Source organism: Archocentrus centrarchus, chromosome 18, assembly GCF_007364275.1.
Source record: "Archocentrus centrarchus isolate MPI-CPG fArcCen1 chromosome 18, fArcCen1, whole genome shotgun sequence".
Classification (NCBI taxonomy): Eukaryota; Metazoa; Chordata; class Actinopteri; order Cichliformes; family Cichlidae; genus Archocentrus; species Archocentrus centrarchus.
Window position 1 is genome coordinate 13272758 of NC_044363.1, and position 21517 is coordinate 13294274.

General features: G+C 40.7%; 1 protein-coding gene across 1 annotated transcript in view; it reads right to left on the minus strand.

The window, feature by feature from the left end:
• nhsl2 (NHS-like 2) overlaps positions 1–21517 on the minus strand; it is a 233597-nt gene that overhangs the window by 74837 nt on the left and 137243 nt on the right. Inside the window, exon 2 of the mRNA XM_030753635.1 lies at positions 1670–1909. Within this exon, the coding sequence (XP_030609495.1) occupies positions 1670–1909 (240 nt within the window). The remainder of the gene's footprint in view (positions 1–1669; positions 1910–21517) is intronic.

Consider the following 21517-nt stretch of genomic DNA (forward strand, 5'->3'; position numbering starts at 1 on the left):
TGGCTGAGTTGCTGTGGTTCCTAAATGCTTCCACTTTGCAATAATACCACTTACAGCTGATCGTGGAATATCTGGAACGGAAGCAATTTCACAAACTGGCGTGCTGCAATGGTGGCATCCTATCACAGTGCCACGCTCATATTCAGTGAGCTCTTTAGAATGACCCACTCTTTCACAAACATTTGTAACGGCGGACTGCACGGCTAGGTGCTTAGTTTTATACACCTGCGGCAAGGACACTCAAAACACCTGAATTCAAAGATTAAAAGGTGTGGCCAATACCTTTGTCCATATAGTGTGTAACAGAGCTTTCTGTTTGTAGTTGTCTGCTTATGTTCTCAGGTGGTAGTCTTAAGCACTTGAGCTGAAAGCAGTTTGACAACTTGTTTCACCTCTCATCCAAAAAGCTTCCTCAGTTCTAAAAACTGATGGGCTGTTTAACCCCTGGTGACGACTGAGATGGTCATGAGATGTTTAGTGACAATCCTATTAGATAAGTTAAACTGGTCTCCCCATCAGTTTTTAGAACTGAAGAAACCTTTCTTCTGTGAAGTGAAACATCTTCAAGAACCTAAAAAAATAAGGAGGTGGATTATAATGAATGCTTACTTTGTTTGTTTTGGTAAAATTTTTTTTACTGATTTGTTGGCAAATCAGGAAATTTTTAAATTTTTAGGCGACTAAGAGGAGATGCAAGAAGAAAAAACTAAAAAAAAAAATCTATACAATGAAAAGACACGAACTGTGACATGTGATGTGCCGGAAGATCCACTTGCTCATTCATTCCTTCTCTCAGGTGTTCAAGGTTGTCGTGCTGCCATTCAGCCCCCCTCGTTCATTCAGCTAACAACCCACTTTGATTGTTTTAATGGAAGGGCCGGGCAAAGGGCGAGACAGTATGAGTCACAGAGAGAGAACAAGAGAGAGAGAGGAAGAGCAAGGGAGAAGCAACTGGCGGGAGGAGAACGAAGAGAAACAGTACCTGAGAACAAATGGAAACCCTTGTTCCCTTGAGGGTTGATTTGCATAAACACACACACACACATATGCACAGAGGTTACACAGTGTAACAGCCAGAGCAGTTTCTGCAGTAACCAAGAAATTAATATTAAGATGACAGCATTTCACCTTAAAGAAACAAAACCATGACAGAGTTACAAACACTGGCTACCAACTATAATGTAAACATGCCTGTTTCTGCAGCAGAGATCATTCTATCAACACACACACACACACACACACACACACACACACACACACACACACACACACACACACACACACACACAGACACACACACACACACACACACTGAATGATAAAATACTACCCTCAAGAACAGCCCTGCAAGGTGAATCCAACACATATAAGATACTCTCAACCAGCATGCACACACACATACACACCCTACAGCACAGCATATGAGGGGGACTCTAACTCACACACCCTTTCACACAGCATATCTGCATTCAAACACACACACATGTTTAAAGTGCCCGACACACGCCCATATCAGTGCAGTCCAACACCACACACGAGTGTAAACACGCTCCCACCCACCTCCGCTTCTGCCTCCACGCCTCTCACACCCACTCAAAACACAGCACAAACACACACTCCCTCCATCCATCCAATCCCACCTCCTCTCCTCCTCTCCATCTATCCTTACCTTGCAGCAGGCTCTGGAGGTTGAGCTGCGCTTGCTGGTGCAGCTCCTCGACACACTCCGGCCTGCTCCACGAGCCGAACACGTTCACGCTCTGTTGCCATGGAGACCTGAAGTGGGCCGCGCCGCCGCTGCTGCTGCTGCCTCCGCCGCCGCCGCCGCTGCTGCTGTGGTTGCCATCGCCGTGGCTGCTGATGCTGCTGCCACCGCGCCTGCCGCTCTCTGCCTCTAGTCCGCTGGTGGCTGGAGGAGAAGAGGGAGGGAAAAGGAGGGAGGGGAGGGAGAAATGTTGAGAGGAAGTGATGGATGGAGGGAGAGAGGAGGGTGGGTAAGAGAGGCGAGAGGAAGTGAAATAAGGAGGGAAACAAGATTATTGAGAGTAAAGTCGGAAGGAGAAGGAAAAATAAAAGGAGAAAGCATGGAAAAGAAGGAAGAGAAGCAAAGAGAACGGGAGGAGAGGGAAGATGCAAAGAGGAGGGATTGATGGGGAAAAAAATGAAAGAAAAATAATAGAGAAGATAAAGAATAAGGAAAAAGCAAAGAAGACGAGAGGTGCAGGAATAGAAGGAAGTGGGATAGGGGAGGATAAAAGAAGGAATGGAGGGTGGTGGAAAGGAGAGAGTGAGAGAGAGAGAGAGAGAGAGAGAGAGAGAGAGAGAGAGAAAAAAAAAAAACACATAAATAAAAATGCATGAATTTGCATAACTAATACCCAGAGACGTAGATTACATAACGCAGTGTGTTGTCAGGGAGAACAAGGACCGAGGTAGGAAGGAAGAAAGGAGAGAAGGAGGGATAGAGGGTAAAAAGATGAATGAGGGATTAGAGTGAAAATGGTGGAAGAGAGGTTGAGATTTGGAGGGGAAACAGAGAGGAGAGCTTAATTAGGAGGGAAAAGGAGGGAGACAGAGAGACAGTGGATGGAGAAGACAGAAAGGAAGGGAGGGAGGGGATTAGGGCAGGGAAGTGTAAGAGAAAATAGAGACAAAAAAGGGATTGTGGCATTAGGGAAAGAAAGAAGAACAAGGGTGGGAGGAGGAAGGAAGGAGGGATGACATTTAGAGGGAGGAGAAGAGAGGAAGAAGGAGGAGTTTATGCATGGGGGGGGGGGGGGGGCAAAACGAGGAAAAAGACAGAAAAAAAAAGTGGGAAGCAAACGTCGGCCCCTGTCACTATCAACCCTCCCAGCACAAACAGACAATCAAAACAAATCATCCAGAGCGATCACAAATGGCCATTCAGTGTCGACATGAATGAGACGTCAGCTTGAATCAGCATCGAGGAAGTAATTTGACACATCCAGCAGCTGATGAAACACGAGTAACAAACACGGGAAATGTGACAGCAGTTGGTTTCCAAGTGAAAAGCCGGGATTTTAAAGGAAATGCAAATAAGAGGTCACAGAGTCAGCTGGAGGAGGCAGTCACTGCCAGTATTTGTCTGGTAACTGAGTCTGTCATTGACTCTGTAGTAGCAATTACTTCATAAACTTGTTGAACTTATTTATGCTTCTGGGAGGTGACGTCTGGCATTCTGAATTCATCCAGAGACCTTCGGAGACACGACAGGGAGACGCTGAAGGTGTAGGTTACGAAGCCCCCGCCCCGAACCGATCAAGAGGCGAACTAGGAAACATCTGAACCAATAACGTTGTTGCACTGATGGATGTGCACAATAGAGGTTTACAACACTTTTGTGGGAGGCATATCCACTTGTTATTATAGTAATAAGATGTAAGTATGAAGCCTACATATGTTTTTTTTTCTGTATCCATAATGTGAATTGACATGGCCCTTGTTCAGTGTGTTCGTGGGTTGAGCTGTAAACAATGACCGTGTTAGTTCTCTGTGTTAAAGTATAATGAAGCCGCAACACTGTGAAACTTTGCACATGCCCAGTAAAAACACAACATAACAAATTCTGGATCAAAGTTGCTAAACTTCTGAAGTGCTCCTCATCAGATTTGAGTGGTGATTTAATACTTTGAACGTCTCCCTGACATTCAAAGAGTTTCGGCTCTCTCCTTTTCATTTAGATTCGAGCTACATAATAACTGCTGTTATCACGCTGGCTGCTGAGTGACAAGACTTGCTTTTATAGAAAGACCCTGCACTAGCTACTTTTTTCTTCACATATGCTGAAAGCCTGTGAAAAGCCTGCCTTACAGAGGACAGAACAGATAAACTGAACTGCACTCTTCAGTAGAAAAGCACTTTGCATGTTCAAACCGAGTACGGTTTGAACATGCAAAGTGCTTTTCTACTACGAGCCTCACTCACGCATTCATACAAGTGCTTTTTTCTATGTCTACGCAGTTTATTCTAACATTTGTACTCCCATGGATCCATCAGGGGCAACTCGGGGTTCAGTATCTTGCCCAAGGATACTTTGACATGGAGGCTGAGTGAGCCAGGGATCAAACCACCAACCTTCCAATTAGTGGACAACCCACTCTATCTCCTAAGCAACAGCCGCCTCATACATGCTGTCCATATAATAGTATTTTTTACAGTCAGTCTCACAGTTAGGAGTAAACTATCAAACACATGTGCAGCAAATCATCAGTATAAAAAAGTAATGGTAGACTGGAGAATGGATGTAAAGTAATAGCATCAGTGGGCTCATTGGCATACCACTTACATCAAGCATTCATCAGACATCTGTTTTCTTGGGGGGGCAGAAAAGAACTACAGTATGTGTTACACTGTGGCCTGAAAATAAAAGCAGCATGTCTGTCATTTAGTTTACCTATGGTTCATTTAGAATCACCGATTAACCAAACATGCATGTCTTTGGACCATGGGAGGAAGTCAGAGTACCTGGAAAGAACCTACGCCAGCACAGGGAGAACATGCCAACTAAACACTGAAAGGCACCACCCAATCTGGATTCTTCTTACTGTGAGGGGACAGTGCTAATTACTGGGACACAGTCTTTCCCTATACCTCAAAATTTCCTTGATGGACGAGGAAGTCCTTTTAAAATAGTGTAACGCAGTTGGCTCCAAAGTATCTTTGTAATTACTACTTCACAATCAAATAGTCAAATAAAATGTATAGCCCTCCCAAAACTTCCAAAATATTGCAGTATTGTAGAGAGGCTAAAGGTTGTCATGTGGGGGCTCCAGTAATCTTACAGTGCACCTTCACAATTTTCTCCACTTTGCTCTTGTTTTTAAGACCACCAAACTACAGTAGCACAACATAGAAATGAATACACAGATTTAGTAAAGGAAGAAAAGATTTGCCTCAGTGTCATCCCTACATTAAAGCTTTGCAACGTCCTTAAAAAAAGAACTGATGATTTGCCTCACTGCATACAGCATCTGTTTAATCACTGTAAATTATATGATGATCAAGAAGCTAATGTAAAGAAAAGGCTGAGCTAAGAAGGTAATGAGTTAATGACTGTAATGGTGAGAAATCAAAAGGCCTACATGCTGCAGTGACTCCTGCAACATCGAAATCCAGAGATGCTGATGAAATTCTTCAAAGAATAAACCTGACTACATTATTTAGGTTCATTGATATGAGGGTTATTTATTATATAGTGGCCGCCATAGGCTCTCTCACCTTTGTTGACTTCTTCCTACAACCTTTGGTCACTTGTTTACCTTCCTATTTAAAGGACTCCATGGATTTTCTCAAAATGATACAGACCATTAGGTTGTCAGATACTCAGAATTTCAATGGATATAGAATCTCTTTATACTAATGTACCTTTTGAACAAGGTTTAATGGCAGCAAGATTTTTTCTTGATACTCACCCTAAACTGATACCCAGTACTGATTGTATTAAAGATCTCATTGAAATCGTTCTTACCTCCAATTTTTTTCATGTTTGCATCTGAATTTTATCTACAGATTCGAGGTACGGACATGGGTGCCAAAATGGCTCAGAGCTTTGAATCTTTATACACAGGTTTCTTTCAGAAAAATGTAATTTTCAATCAGTCTCTTAATCAATTTTTACCTCACATTTCCTACTGGAAGAGATACATAGATGACATTTCTTCATTTGGTCTGGATCTGAGATGTTACTTAAAGATTTTTATAACTTTGTGAATACAATGACTATCATTTGAGATTTACCATGGATTAAGATGCTCTAATGATGATTTTTTTATTGCAAGCGGATGAGCTTGAAAAACACTTCATTGAGAGGCAATACAAACAGAGTTAGGTTACACATGCACGCCAACATTTCTTGGGAATATCTCAAATGTTTGTCAAGTACTAAACCTAAAAATACCACTTCTAACGTTAATTGTATTCTCCACTTTTCTCCTTTTGCCAAAGACCTAGACGCGACGATTAGAAAACACTGGTATATTATCAATTCTGATCCAACTTTGAAATGTATTCACACACCACCTTGTATTGTCTATAAGAGGGCAACAAATTTAAAAAACCTTTTAGTAAGAGCTTGTCTCCCCAGTCCAAAACCTTCTCAGTTTCTAAAACAGATTCCTTCCAGTAACTACCGCTGTGGTCATTGTGCACAGTGCAATTTCACTCACATGACCACCACCTTTAATCATCCCCACTCTGGGAAACCTTTCAAGATTAGAGATACTATCACTTGTCAAACTAACAATGTCATTTATTTACTTAAATGTCCCTGTGGTTTGGCATACGTGGGTAAAACAACTGGACCATTAAAAATTAGAATATCAGAACACCGGTCATGTATACACAATCAGGACCCTAAAAGCTCTGTTGCTGTCCATTTTACACAAGCCGGACATAATGTTTCTACTCTCATTTATTGTGGGATTGAAGGTGTTAAACCCCATTGTCGTGGTGGGGACATTAATTCCTCTCTATTAAAAAGAGAGGCTTTTTGGATTTTTACTTTGAACACATTGGCTCCTCATGGCCTTAACGAGGAATTTGATTTGAGACCTTTTTTATAGTCTCTATCCTTTGCCATTCCTATATTTTGACTACTGCTTATGTATATATTTCTTGACTGTGCTTTTTGTACTGTTTTTGATGGTATATATTTTAATCTTTTTATTTTTTACAAATCTTTCCAGAATTGCAGGACATGTAACACTTTTTAATATATACACGTGTGTGTGTATCTTTCTACATGTATGATTAGTTGGATTGTTTAAATATTTATTGTATATTTTAAATATATTTATTGTTTTGGTAATATATTTATATATTTTCCTGTTGATGATTGATTACATACACGTGTGTTTTTTGCCTTCATCCTTTCTGATAGGTAGGCAGCATCCATCACATGACGTATTATTGTGTATATATATATGATGAGTCCTGCTTTGTTCTCGTTAAGTCTGAAGAAGGGCAATCTTTGGCCCGAAACGTCACGTGCTGTTAAGATTTGTTTGGATTAAAAATGTGGTTTAGGAGCTTTGCCAGTGTGCAGACACCTTTTTTTTCTTTTTATTTATTATAAAACAATATACCCAGACTACATATGCAGCATCATTCAGCTGATGTTCACCACCAAACCTACTGTTTTTAAATAATAGGATTTAAAATATCAGTTTTCTAACAGAATAAGGGAGACCAAAACAGGTCTTTGTCTTTCAGGCTTTGGTTCAGTTCACTTTGTTCTTTTGACAGCATGTGACAGTGATTCACCGAAGACTTTTAGTGTCAAGGTGATCTGCAGTTTCTTGGAGACAGACCGTCCTCTAACCGAAATGTCACATCCTGCTACAGCTACCCGTGCTCAGTGCACTGCTTTGGTTGGGAACATCAGCTAAACATCCAGAATTCAAAACATAAACATAAACTCCAACATGTGTGGGTGGGAAGTGTTTCCGAGGGGACCACGCAAGGAACTATGTCTTGATTTGAGAAAGAGTGGTTAAAATTTAAAGCGTGCTCAGTTCCCCGTAGACAGATGCTATTCTGCCGAGAATCCACCGGAGCTATCACGTCTTGTTTGCTCTGAAGCAGACGTCTCTCCTCACAAAACCCGCCGCACTGTATGGAATCACAATTTCACCCTCCCAGCTACCGGCTTCATCTTCCTAAGCTGCTTTCACACAATCGGCTCCCACCAGAGAGAGCTACTGTTTATGATACAGAAGTGCACGTCAGTTAGCATCAGTCTCAGAGTGAAGAAGAAAGGCGATCATGCATGATTTATAATGTGCTGTATAATAGACATACACTCTCACCATGGAGCCCTTGGTATTTTAATTTTTATTTGAATCCTCAAGAACATGTTGAGAAAGTCTTTTGCACTCCCTTATGCACTGCCTCCCCTTGAAGTTATTCTGTTTACTGGCCACATGTATTGTGTTGTGGGTCTTGCTGCAAGCTAAATATCCCATTAAGGAGGCTGACTTTGTCCCCTGAATTGTTTGAAGAATAACAAACAGGAAACCCTATCTGCACCGCAGCACGAGTTTTGACTCTTCGGTGCAAAATATATTCCAAAATATGGTCACAATTAATTTTCAGCTGGTGTTTCCACTTGAAAAGAAATGTACAAAGCCCATATAACCAAAGACTAAGTCTGTATGCGTGGGAGACAGGAAGTGGAGTAAAAGCATATCTGCAGGCTGCAAGAGCATCTTTAGTGGACTCGAAATGTTCTCACAAGGTGACTACAGATAAGACGGCTTCATTTTGGGAAGTTTCTTTTGTGTGTGGCAGGGTTACATCACTTCTAAATTATCCAAAGAATTCAGACCAGTTGTTTGCAGCACCATAAACCTTTCTGGAAGTTTGGTCATCACAGTAGCTTGCCTTAGACAGAATTTGCACAACAAAGCTCGAAGACGCTGAAAGAGGTCAAACATCGCACAAACGTTAGATTTGGTGCAAAGCCTTTTCATTGCAAATTGCAAAAAATGTCAAAGTTGATTTTGGAAACTGGTGCTGCTGAAATATGCATGAAGAAAATGAGGAAACTTTATCCAGTGAGAGATATTTTTTCCCTGTCACAGACACACATTCAATGCGGGGATGAGTACTCCCTGGGAACATCTTTTAAAAGCCCTGGCTTCCTTTGCTCATTGTTTACAATAGAAAAGGATGCACTTTTAAGATTGCTCAGAGCACAGAAAGTATCTAAACAGGGAGTGGGAAAAAGAATATGATGCTCCAGCCTTGTAAAAAGCAAAGAGCTTAAGGTTTGCCACAGCTACATAAAACAGTGGAAGCTGACAATCTGTTCATGTCTACACTACAGTATTTTTTTAAATTGTTTTCAGATCGATATTGAACCATTTACTGTCAGTTGTTTGTTTTCTGGAGTCACCACACCTTCCCCAAAGAGACAGAAAACCTGTAAAACAGTTCCAAGCACATAGAAAAGCTTTCAAATATAGCTTCAATATTGCTAATGCTTTTTATGTACTTGGACTGCATGACTGAAGTTATCGTGATTTAAAAAATCAGCATAAAACTGGCATAATCTGCTGTACTTAAATGGCTAATTTCTTGCAGGAACAACAAAATAACCGATGAAGCGCAGACAAGAAGATTTCCACTAAAGTCCATCTATCCATCTTTTTCTGCTTTTCCTTTTCAGGGTCACGGGGGGACTGAAGCCTATCCCAGCTGTCATAGGGCGAGAGGTAGGGTACGTCCTGGACAGGTCCCCAGCCTGTCGCCAGGTTTTCCGCTAAAGTGTGAAGAGTTGTTGTCATGGTCCTTGGGTTTTCGATTAGTTTTGAGTTTTGAACTCTCAGTTGACATTTGGGCTCATCACTCTAGTAATGCTGAGCTTTAGTTTTATTCTGGTTCCTGTTTTATGGACTTCTGGATGCTTCTGGATGCTTTTTAAAGATCATTTACTGTTCTACTGTTAGTTTTGAATTCTGGGCTTTTCATTTAACTTCCACTCTCATTCTCACAAGTTTAGATCCCTCAGTTCTTTCATAGCTGTTCCTCTCTTGGTTTTATCTTTCTGGGTCCTCCATTGTTCCCTCATCTCTGTGATCATCGCTAGAGTGAGTCTTCTTGTCTAGTCTGGTCAACCAAACAACCGCTCCACAAGCACATACAGTAACACAGGAATGCCAGCCTTCCAGGATGAGTTGAGGAATGCACATTATAGTGTCCAATATATGTCGCAAACTTGCAGTCAAGGATGTAGTGAGCAATGTGCACATGATGTCATGGGAGGATCCTCAAAAACTGAGTCCTGAGATCCCTTCCCTGGCAATTTAACTGCCATTCAAACCTCGACTCGTGTGACCTTAACAACTCACATGATGGTAGGGTAGGGCAGAAACATGGGTGACAGCCCCACGAGAGGTCAAATACTTGGGACTCTCCATCAGCTTTTAGAACCAAAGAAGCCTTTTGGACCAGATGTTAAAAGTCAAGTTGCTCAAGAACTTTAGACTATCATGACCTGGATGATTGAAAACATACAGATTTTCAAGCTTTTTTCTTTTCATTCTTTTTTCCTTCACTTCCAAAGTTAGACTCCCTGTGCCAGTTTTACTTCCCTGGTCTTCCTGTGATTGTTCTATTTGTATTCACCTGTATCTCATTCCCCCACCTGCTTGTCATTCCCCAGTCAGTCTCAAATTGATGTCTCTGTCATATCTTCTTATGTGTCAGCCAGGAAGTGGGTCCCAATGTAGGATGTGTAGATATAACACAAGTTTTATTTGCTGGAAACTCAGGAACACACACACACACTAGACATCACTGTGCTGGCCTGGAGCCAGGAAAATATAAGCTCAGGGATTACTTGGAAATAGCAAGAACCACGAAAACACACCGGGCAGGAGCTGATGATGACGTGACAAGGACTGTAGGAAGCTCAGGGCTTACATATACAACAGGATAACGAGAGGATCCGGAACAGGTGGAGACACAGCTGGGAATGATTAATAAAGACAAGACAAAGTGAAACTCAACGACACAGGAACAGGAAGTGAATAACAGGTAAACAAACTCGGACGTAAGACAACACAGGGAGCAAAACTATAGGCGGAACACACAAGGCGACGGATGAGGACACAGAGGGATAAAACAGGCACTGGAACACAGGGATGCAGGGAAACATGGAGAGCAATGGAAACAGGAATGATTTACAATAACTAAGAACAGGACTCAAAATATATAGCATAGGAAAACTCAGAAACACAGAATAATATCTATGATAACAGAACTTAAAAGAACAAAACACTGGGCAAAAGGCCCCAGAGCATGAAGTTTCTCCCTGTTTTCCAAGCTTGTGTCCTGCATTTCCCCCATTCTTTCATTAGGCCTCAGTTAGTTCTGTCCTTGGCTTGGATTACGAGGTTTATCCTGCCAGCTCTCTGCAGGGCCTTTTGTTAATGTCTGTTAGTCAATAAAGCTCTTTGGCATCCAGAGGTTCTGTGTCCTGCATTTGGGTCTGCTTCTCACTACACCCTCAACTGTAAGTCTGTGTCATCACTCAAAGCCATGCATCACATTCAGACTGGATGACACATACTGCTCTAGCTTCACAGATGCTACATCAAACATTGACTTTTTGAAGACGCGTATGACTTAAATCTGTGAGCTTCTGTGTGGGTGAGTGTATGTGTGAGATCTTGTGAGAATTAGGTAATATGTGCCAAAGTCACAGAAGCCTCAGGAGTTTCTAAAAATGTGGCACACATTACTGTAAATAGAAAATCCAAAGAGAGAATGGAGGGAGGGGGAGTTTTAACTACCTTACTCGCTGTCATACCTTTGAGACATTACTGTTACTGTGAGTGTATGCAAACAAATTCACACCCTTCTTGCTGCACATCAGCACAGGAAGGAGTCATCATCAATCCAACAAGGTTTTTCACGAGCTTGAATCCTCACAGGAGTCACGCTAGTGACCAAAAGAGACTACTGCTACTGCAACACAATGGCTGCAGTGCCATTACAAACAACGCTAATTGTTGGAAAGACAATAGGACCACAGATCAACTGAGGAGAAAAAAAAAAAAAAACAGATTTCAGCTGTAAAGGTCTTGGCACTACTCCACCATTACGGAGAGTTGCCCTGTCTGTTGTGTCAAGTACCCCACATTAGAAGAAGACAACCTGTCACCTGATTCAAGACTATAAAAGACGACCTGTCAGTTCCTAGAAGAAAATAATTCTAAGTAAAAAGGCTCCGATGTGCCAATCACGGAGCAAGTTCTGAAGAAATATACTGCTTTTGAGGTGTGCTGATGCTAGGAAACAGGACAATGGTATGAAATTCTGCACCCAAACAAGAATCAGCCCTACAACAACAATGCAAAAAATATTCATAAAATGTTGTTTGCTTGGCTCTTGAAACTCTTCAGACACAGACTAATGAAGACGAGTAATGTTAAAATCCTGCCTTTGTAATAACCCCTGGATTTTTTTTATTTACCTCTTTCATACCCATGATAAATGAATGGACTTGCACAGTCTGAGCAGTATTAACAGAAACCAGAAAGCTGACTAACTTGGCCACACTGCTCCCAAATCCAGCAGATTTGTTGCATCTTTATTTACTCTTACCATAAAAGAGAGTCAGTGCCCATCTCGCTGTGCCCACTTGATTTAGTGGCTGCACATTCAGTTGACCGAATGGTAGCTGACATAGACATGAATGAGCTCTGCTTTAACAAGCAGTGTTGGCGAGAGCCATCACCAACTATGTTGCTTTCTTCTCCTTTCTAACCACAACCATGAATTTTATTTTTGCATGTGTGATGACGCTGACAGTCTGTTACCCTATGTCATACCCTGGATAATCAACCTTTCTGACACTTAAAACTTCATGTTTTATTCAGTATGACCTGAAACTAGAAACTGAACCCATAAAGTCAGTATTTACTGAGGTCACAGAGCAAGGGAGCTGAGGGCCATTTTCCCATAGACCTCTACTGTATACAACCGGAAGTCTTTTTTGCAACCAGAGGCATCGCCCCCTGTTGGCCATCAAAAAGTATGCATGTTTAAATCACTTCCATGCTGGCTTCTCTTTTTATACGGAGCCGAGAGTACGGAAGCCGAGAGCGGCCATGGTACGTATAAACTTTTTTCTTATGGTTTTCCCGAGATAACGAGATAAATAACTCGTTATCTCGAGAAAACGGTAATCTTTATCTCAAGAAAACGGTAATCGTTTTCTCGTGATAACGAGATAAATAACTCGTTATCACGAGAAAACGAACTTTGTTTGTAACGTGATGATTAGTGTGTGTTAAACCTGATTGCTTTCTGCAAATTCCTTTTTTAAAATGCCTGTCACACCAGTCTGAGTCCATTCTTGTAAAGGTTTTAAGAACACTGAGAAACTGATCATGAGCATTAAAGAAAAGATAATCATCTCAAGAAAACCATCAGTAAATTAACTCATTATCATGAGAAAACAAAGTTTGTTTTCTTGAGATAACGAGTTATTTATCTTGTTATCTCAAGAAAACCATCAGAAAAAAGTTTATACGTACCATGGCCCCTCTCGGCTTCCGTACGAGAGCGGCCATGGTACTTAAAACCTTTACAAGAACGGACTCGGACTGGTGTGACAGGCATTTGAAGAAAGGAATCAGGTTTAACACACACAAATCATCCCGTTACAAACAAAGTTCGTTTTCTCGAGATAACGAGTTATTTATCTCGTTATCATGAGAAAACGATTACCGTTTTCTCGAGATAACGAGTTATTTATTTCGTTATCACGAGATAACAATTATCGTTTTCGCGAGATAACGAGTTAAATAACTCGTTATCTTGAGAAAACCATCAGAAAAAAGTTTATACGTACCATGGTTGCTCTCGGCTTCCGTATTTTTACATCTGGAAGCTACATCAATGTTTTAGCTAACACTTGAAGCTAGATTTGGCAGAGTTAGCCACTAAAACAAACCCGCTGCTGTCACAATCAACACTTTTTCTTTACATTTTTAAAATGACAGATGTTCGATGATTAAAAATGCTACAAACAACTGTATTGATGTAGGAATTGTTTAAATAAGCTTAAAAAAATGACTCACCAGTCAGAAAAGAGCCAGGCTAAAACAGCTAAAAAGGCTAATCAAAGGTCTGCCCAATTATAGTTACAAATAATTACACATCCTTATATTTGAGATTAGAATCATAAGGAAATAGCTGACTCACCATCTCAGCAGAATTTACAAAACCTACAAAGTTAGCTAGCTGAATTACCCGCCTTGTAGACAGAAGTAACTTTCACTGGTAAGCCAATTAAGTCAGTGAAAGGAACTCATTATACAAGCTCACTTTGCTCCATATTATTTTTCCAATTCTGGACAGCTCGTTTACACGGCAAATACTGTACATGCTCTTCTTTGTATGCCAGGAATTTGCTAAATATGGTTTCACTGTCAAAAAAAAGTTTTATTTTTTACTTAGAGAAGTGTGAAAAATTGCTATAGGGATATTTTGTGACTGTTTCTCTAGAGTAATTGGACCCCAAACCTGCACTGCTGGTAGCATAATTGGGGAATCCCTTCCCAAGGTTTATAAAAATATACAGAAATATATTTTAAAGAGTGTTTGCATACTAAATGAGAATTTATTTTTCAATATACCAGTAAAAACCACGACTTAATATATAAAATTAATGAAAATTTGTTTTTTGGAATAGTGTCAACTGATCATCTTAGACTTCACAGGTTGGATATTGTATGAAGCAACGAAGAATAAAGTCAGGGTAATTATTCCCGTTTTGGAAACAGGGATAAGTGTGTTTTGCCTTTGTTTTTACTGTCATGGCATCTGAGGAATTTTCTGACCTCAAAAGACTTTCCAACCTGCAGCTGGTGACAGAGTCTGCTTTGGCAGATACAAGAGGCGCAGACATCTTCGGGGAGACTTGTTTCCTCTCAGGTTAACAATTAATTCTTGATTAAAAGTTGAGCAGCAGCCAAATACACACAGATACACAGAGCACACCCACAGTCATCCTCAGCGGAGATGTCACTATTTTCCCTTCCTCCCTTATGTAACCACGGTGACATGAAAAGGAGGGAAGATGGAGGGATTGGATAGAGGAGAGACACAAGCCTCTGGGCATCACTGGGCAGATTTAGAAAAAAAAAAAAAAGCCAATCTTCTCAGTCCTTTTCAGAAAAAGGAAAACGATTGTTCTGGAAAGAAATGCAGTGCAGTGACAAGCTGGTTTAGTGTTCGAGCTTTTAGGGATTCATCACAGAAATATTAATCACAGACCTGTCCTACTGAAGTGCTGCTGAGCAAATCATGCTGTTACAAAAAGACTGTTGTTGATGAATTCGTATTAAATGAAGAATTAGTGCATTTGTAGTTTTCTGCTGGTTTGGACTAGGAAAAATGTTTTATTTCATACTAATAATCACAGGTTGGCTCTGTGTGGAATTATCAAGCTTGGTGGAGTTACTCAATATACTCAATACACAATATCTGCTTGTTTCTAGTTTTTGTATTTAAAAGCTGCAAGATCCTTTTCTGCTATACTCTGTATCTGTATCTTAAAGACGCCCTTTAAATCAACAACTTTGAAATGTATAAATCTCATTATAAGCTATTTAATTTGCAGCTGTGAAACATCGATGCTGCGTTATGGACGGGCCTACAGGGGTCCAAGTCATTGTGCCCCCTCAGCTGAAGTTCACTGACCTGCTTTTTTTTGCAAGTGTGAGTAAAAATGTCATGAAATATGGCAATGAAGAAGTTTAACACACATCACCAGTAAGTTACTAAAGTAACAGATTGTGTTTTTGTTTTGTTTTTTTTCCCCATTTTTGGCTGCAGTGGCTTTTATCTGTAATAGAGAGAGAGACAGGAAATGGGGGAAAGACAAAGGGGAAGACACACGGGCAAGCTGGCGACAGGCCGGAACTCGAACGTGTGCCGACTGCACCGCAACACGGCATATGTATGTGGTCACCGGCTTCACCGATAAGCCACCCGGGCGCCCCAGATCTTGTTAGTTGTTTGGTTAATACTAGCTTAGTGCATCTGCAACAGTCACTGCAGCATGACTGAGGAAGACACTAGCTGTGTCCAAATTCAGGGGCTGCATCCCAGCCTATGAGGTCCTTCAAAGGATGCAGTCCCTGAATTTGGATACAGCTACTGACTTTGAAGTACGTGGGCCTATGCAAGTCAGACTCTGTGACTAAAAAGAGGTCACTCTTCAGCTCACTAGGTTTGAAGCATAAACTCATTTGAAAATTGCAAAACAAATGGAAATGTGTTGAGTAAAAAAATGTGCTCACAGTTGGTCACCCTGACTGCCTAAGTGTGGTGAGTCCATGAATAAACTTCTGTACCTTGAGGAAACAGTTCTCCTGTTTTGTACACTATGACATCTCAGACTGGAGCTCAACTGATTTAACTGATATTAAAGGACAATATTAGCTAGTTGCCAATCTATTGCTATCAGCATTTATAACAGCTGATTAACGAAAATTTAAAAAGTAAAGTAGATATGGGAGAAACACCATTCAGCCATGTTATGACTGTTGACGTTGCATAGTTTGTCCACCAGAGGGCACTCTACAACTTCCATTTCACCAACAGGTGCTACAAACACAACAACCAGCTGATCCGAGCAGTCAGGCAGAGCAAATAAGTAAATAAGTAACTACACACCAAGAATGTTGGTGATGTCTATGATTTGTGTGTCTGAAAAAAAAAAAAAAAAGCATTTGTGAATAACAGATTTTTATCTGACATCAGCATCGCCATCAGTATTAAAGAACCCAAATTGGTCTGGCTCTATCAGATATTTTTGTACTTTTACTCTAAATGTAGCTACATTTTGTCTGTGAGCCTTCTGTGCATGTATGGTTGTAATTACACATGCTGATTCATGATGCAGTTTAATGTATGCTGAATTTGTTGTGCCACATGTGCCTGCACATGTGGCTCAGTGTATAGATTATAATTATATAGGATTGCCTCTTGCAGTAAAATGCACATTTAGCACATTTTTCTTTTTACTGTTCATCTTAATCTTAATTTATTACCCCTGTTTTGTGGATATGTGTGACTGTACACTTAAACTCAGTCACAAGCGAGTACACTCTCAGTGCCAGTCCCATGACAAGTGGAAGGGTTTTGTGAGGAAAGGGGATCCAGTATATCCGGTATCTGTGCCAGATCAACACACGGATCCATCTGTGGTGACCTCTTTGGAAATAAGGGAAATTTGAAATTACATTCTTGCTAATCTTTTCTTTCTTTCTTTCTTTCTTTCAAAAAAGTGAAATAGCAAACTGACTTGAGCAAAAAAAAAAAAACCCTATCAAAGCTGGTTGCCTGTCCAGTCCATATGCTCTGGTGCTGACCCTGGATCTGTGACTTTAAAGAAGCTACTTTCAGCCACACCCTTTTTCTCAACTGGTGCCCTTCCTGATACGAAAAGGATTCATGCCTCCTCAACTTAAATCAGGGTTCAGCCACCAAGCAACACATGCAGAACAAGCTGGACAGATCCTTACTGGCGGGGGGTTGCACCAGCCCAAATTTTTGAATTCAGATGCAAAGCTGATACCATAGCTTCAGGTACTGATTCCAGGTACTTTCCAGCATTGAATTAAGAAGCTGTATTCCACACCATGAGGAAGAGACTGGGATTCCTTCCTTAATCTTTAATGCAACATCAGACTAGATTTAACCACCGCCTTCCTAACTTTGTAAAATAAAATATAACAAACAAATACATTCAAAAATGCACATTTACTAAACTGATATTCTTTGCTGTTAGTCTTGACTGCATACTGCTATTATTACAGTCACACTAGCATCCCTTTGACCTCCTCACACACGACAAGAGGTGAAATAATAAGATGACAACAGCACGTAACAAAGCAATGAAAGCTTCCCCAACTGCTAACCGTACATAAGGAGAGCGAGCTGACCCTTTTGCTTCCTCCATGCTGCATTAGCTTTCCTGCTAGCTAGTGGCAGCGCAAGTCTGAATGCATGCAGATGTCTCTCCTGCATCTTTGGGAGTTCCTCCACTCACCAAGAAAAAAAAGAATGATGTAAACTGCATTAAAATGAAATAAAAAAAGGAATGGCAGCTCTAGTGCTTTTTGCATGAAACACCCATCTACATTTATCTCGAGCCATCTAGGGGGAAGCCTCAAAGTCGCCTCTTTGTGGGATCAGAGTCTAAGATAACATTTAAAATCAGCATCTCTGTGTCTGACTATTACTTTTAGACTGAGACAAATGGAGGAGTGAGTGCACGGAAACACCCAGCGCCACTTCTAGCTGACGCACAGAAAACACCCAAGCGATAACTTTCCTGTGCGAGAGAGATGACACACTCATCCTTACAAAGACACACTAATGCACAAAACTTCTCCAACAGTCCAGCACAAAAAAAAAAAGAAACCCTGCACGCACACGCTTGCAGAAAATAGAAACTTTCACAACACGCCTACTGACACACTCACGCAAACCCCCGCGTGCATTAGCAAGGTGCTGCGTGAAGTTATTTTTCTCTGATGCCCTTTTACTAATTAATTTCCCTCTGTGTGTGCTGGAGTGCCAGCAGGGGGCCTGCAGATTTAGACAAGCTGTTACCACCGGACATACACGCGCGCGCGCACACTGTCGCACATGCAGACACACTCACAGACGAACACAAGTTATCCATCGCTTGTGTTTCAACATTTTATCGCCCACGTGCTTGCACAGATTTCGTGCACGCATGCTAAAAATACAGCTGCGTGTCCTTCACACACTTGTGAGGAAGTGTAATGTGGCTGTTAGCTGAAGAGCTTCTGCAGTGCTGCACACCAAATATTGACTTGCTTGCGTGTGTGTGTGTTTATATTTGTGAATGACAGGCTTATGAGCTGCTGTTAGCATTAGCCCGGTGCTCAGCAGACTCATTTATGTGCGTCCTAAATAACGCTGTCACCACCAACCAAAAGCCAGGCCAAAACAAAGTGTGTGTGTGTGTGTGTGTGTGTGTGTGTGTGTGTGTGTGTGTGTGTGTGTGTGTGTGTGTGTGTGTGAGAGTGAGAGAGAAAGAGAGAGAGAGAGTAATCCCTGTGTTTTCTCCCTCCTAATAAAAGGTGTGCAGTAAACCAGATTTACCGAGTACAGTGAGACCTAAACGGAGAATTTGCCATCCTCCTGGGTGTCGTTATCAGACTGTAGCAGGCTTCCTGAGCTTCGACATTATCCATACCGACCTCTGTTGTTATAAACAAACAATAAAGGTCAGTATAGATAATATAACTGACCTCTGAGTCTCTGTGCTATTAAGGTAATAGAACCCCAGAGTGTGAAAACACAGAAACTACCTGCTGAAAAGTAGAGCTGGGTAATGAGCCTCAGTATTTGTATGTGTAGCTCGTGCTGTCCAAGGTATTGAAAACTGTCAGGTACCCCACCACCACCACCACCACCAAATTGTGACTCATAATTTTAAGTAAACATCCCAATCAACTTGACTAAAGTCAATTAAGAAAACCTGGCTGCCAAATAAGCAACGCCAAAATAGCACTGAATGACCTTTGGATACTGCCAATCCCAATCTGAGTCACACCGGCAGCCGTATAAAGTTGTATCATTGACGCTTTTCGTGATTCTGCTCATGCAAATGCAGCCCATTCAACCTGGTGGCCAAATGAGCAATTAGCTGAGTGTTAATCAGAGGTACACAGGAGGATGGAGGTTACTTCCTGCTATTGTGGATCTATGATGAAGCAATAATGAGCAAAAACGGAGTAAGTGTGGCCAATATATCAATTTAGTTTAGATAACATTGGAATTTTTTGTGCAAAACCTTGTTATGCATACATTATCCTATATAATGGCTTATGATAACAAGTGTTTACTAAATCATCAGTTACTCATTAAGTCCCTAAATAATGAAGTAGGTCATTTGGTTCAGTATCTAATTATGTTTGAGCCTGTATGTCTGCTTGTGTTTTAGCACTTGATTATTAGTCTCCTAATTTCCAGAATGTTTGCTCCAGTATTTATATTTTAGCCCATGATAGGTCCAGTATTATTCTGGAGCACTTGATTAATCCACAATTTCTGAACACACTTGGCCCAAGTTTGGCCCAGTATTTACTTACATGTTCTAGCCCACCTTATTTCCAGTATTTACATTTTTGTACAGTATTTTGTCCAGTATTAATCCACCATTTCTAAGCATGTCTGCTCCAGTATTTACCTAACTTTTTACCCATGTTTGCTTATGTTCTAGTACTTGATTATTAGATTACTACTTTTAAGTGTGTTTGCTCTCATGAGTATGTTTGGTCCACTATTTATATCTGTTAAAGTATTCCCCTGTGTTTTAGTACTTGATTAGTCCACCGTTTTAAGCACACTGGGCCCAGTGTTTATTTCCATTTTTTAAAAATGATATATTAGCTTATATTTGTTCAGACCATATTAGGCTAAATATTTATTTAAGGTATGTTTGAGTCGGTCCAGTATTTACTTTCTATTTTAGCCAATGTTTAGTGTAGTACTTATGTTTGATTAGTAGTTTGGTCCAATAGTTGCATGTTTTATATATTTTTTTCCTCTCACTCTTCATTTCTTATTGTAGATTCTGTTTCTGTGACTTTTTATAGACCATATGTGAATACCAGTGCCCTCTAAACTACAGCGCTAAACAGAGGAGAATACCTTCTAGCTGTCCTTTACTACTACTACTATTATTATTATTATTATCATCATTATTTGCACCAGTGTTTTGATCAAGGTTGACCTTTTCCTGTTCTTCTTCTGGTGGTGTGTTACTGTTTGCTTTTTAGGTTTTTATAGACATAGGGGATGAATGATCAGTTCAAAAACATGAACTCTAGACGGTGCCTCACGCACACACTGCACCGGTGGATACGCTTTATTTTACAGACGGGTCTCCTGCCACATTCACATTTTTGCTGTTTCAAAGAACTGGCTGGTTATAAGGTGCACAAATCACCCGCAGCAGCCTGCGTGGGACAGTCACATTCATGCATCACTGTGACAAATCAAAGTACACTCCTGAACGGAATGAAATGAAAAATTGGATTCTACTGATTATCAAGGCCACTTGTGCCTCATAACTTTTAATTTCATGGACAGTCTATTAACTTGAAAGTACATTTTCCTCCTCAGTGCCCATTAACTTTTATCCATCCAGGAAGTCTGGGACATTTCTTAGTGAAATATGGAGGAAAGGGTGTAAACACATTCCTTCAAGACCCTGATGAGGATGTAATGTAATTCACGTGAAGAGGACTGTGCGCTTAAAATGAGATGGAGGCTAGTAATGTGGATCTGATTCAGTTATAGGTTTTGTGTGCATGTGTGTTTATGGGTGCTTGAGCAGGCATCCATATGTATTCTCTGACTGCTGCAGCATGTTATGGTTTTGCATAGCTCAGTGCTGCCCCCTGCAGGAAATTTTGATTTAAAACACAGACAGCAGTGAGGAAAACTATCCATCTATTATTTGAACAGGCACCATATATTACACTGAATCCTGCTTTACTAAAGAGGATTCAACTGTGTATTATATTGTATTTATTAATACAGTAGAGTTTTCTAATAAACCTTCTTTTAAAGTATTATACAACAGAAAAAAATGCATACTTTGAGCAGGTTTCCAGGTTTCAACAACTTGAACTTTGAGGTACATTTTCTCTCTCTTGGTTTTATCCTGTCAGCAGTGAGCATTAAAGAACTGATTCACTCAAAAATATTTTACTACATTTTGTCAGGACCATAGCTGAACACACCTATGTTGTCGGTTTGCCCGGGACAATGATTGGCCTGTAGCTGTGTAAACAAATGTCCAACCTGTCCTTTTAGGTGCCTATTTAATGATAAGACGTATTTGGTTGTACTGATAAAATGTATGTCAAGAAATAAGACTTCCATACATAGTAGAAGTGGTGAAGTGACAGAGAAATAATGTCCAGTAGGAATG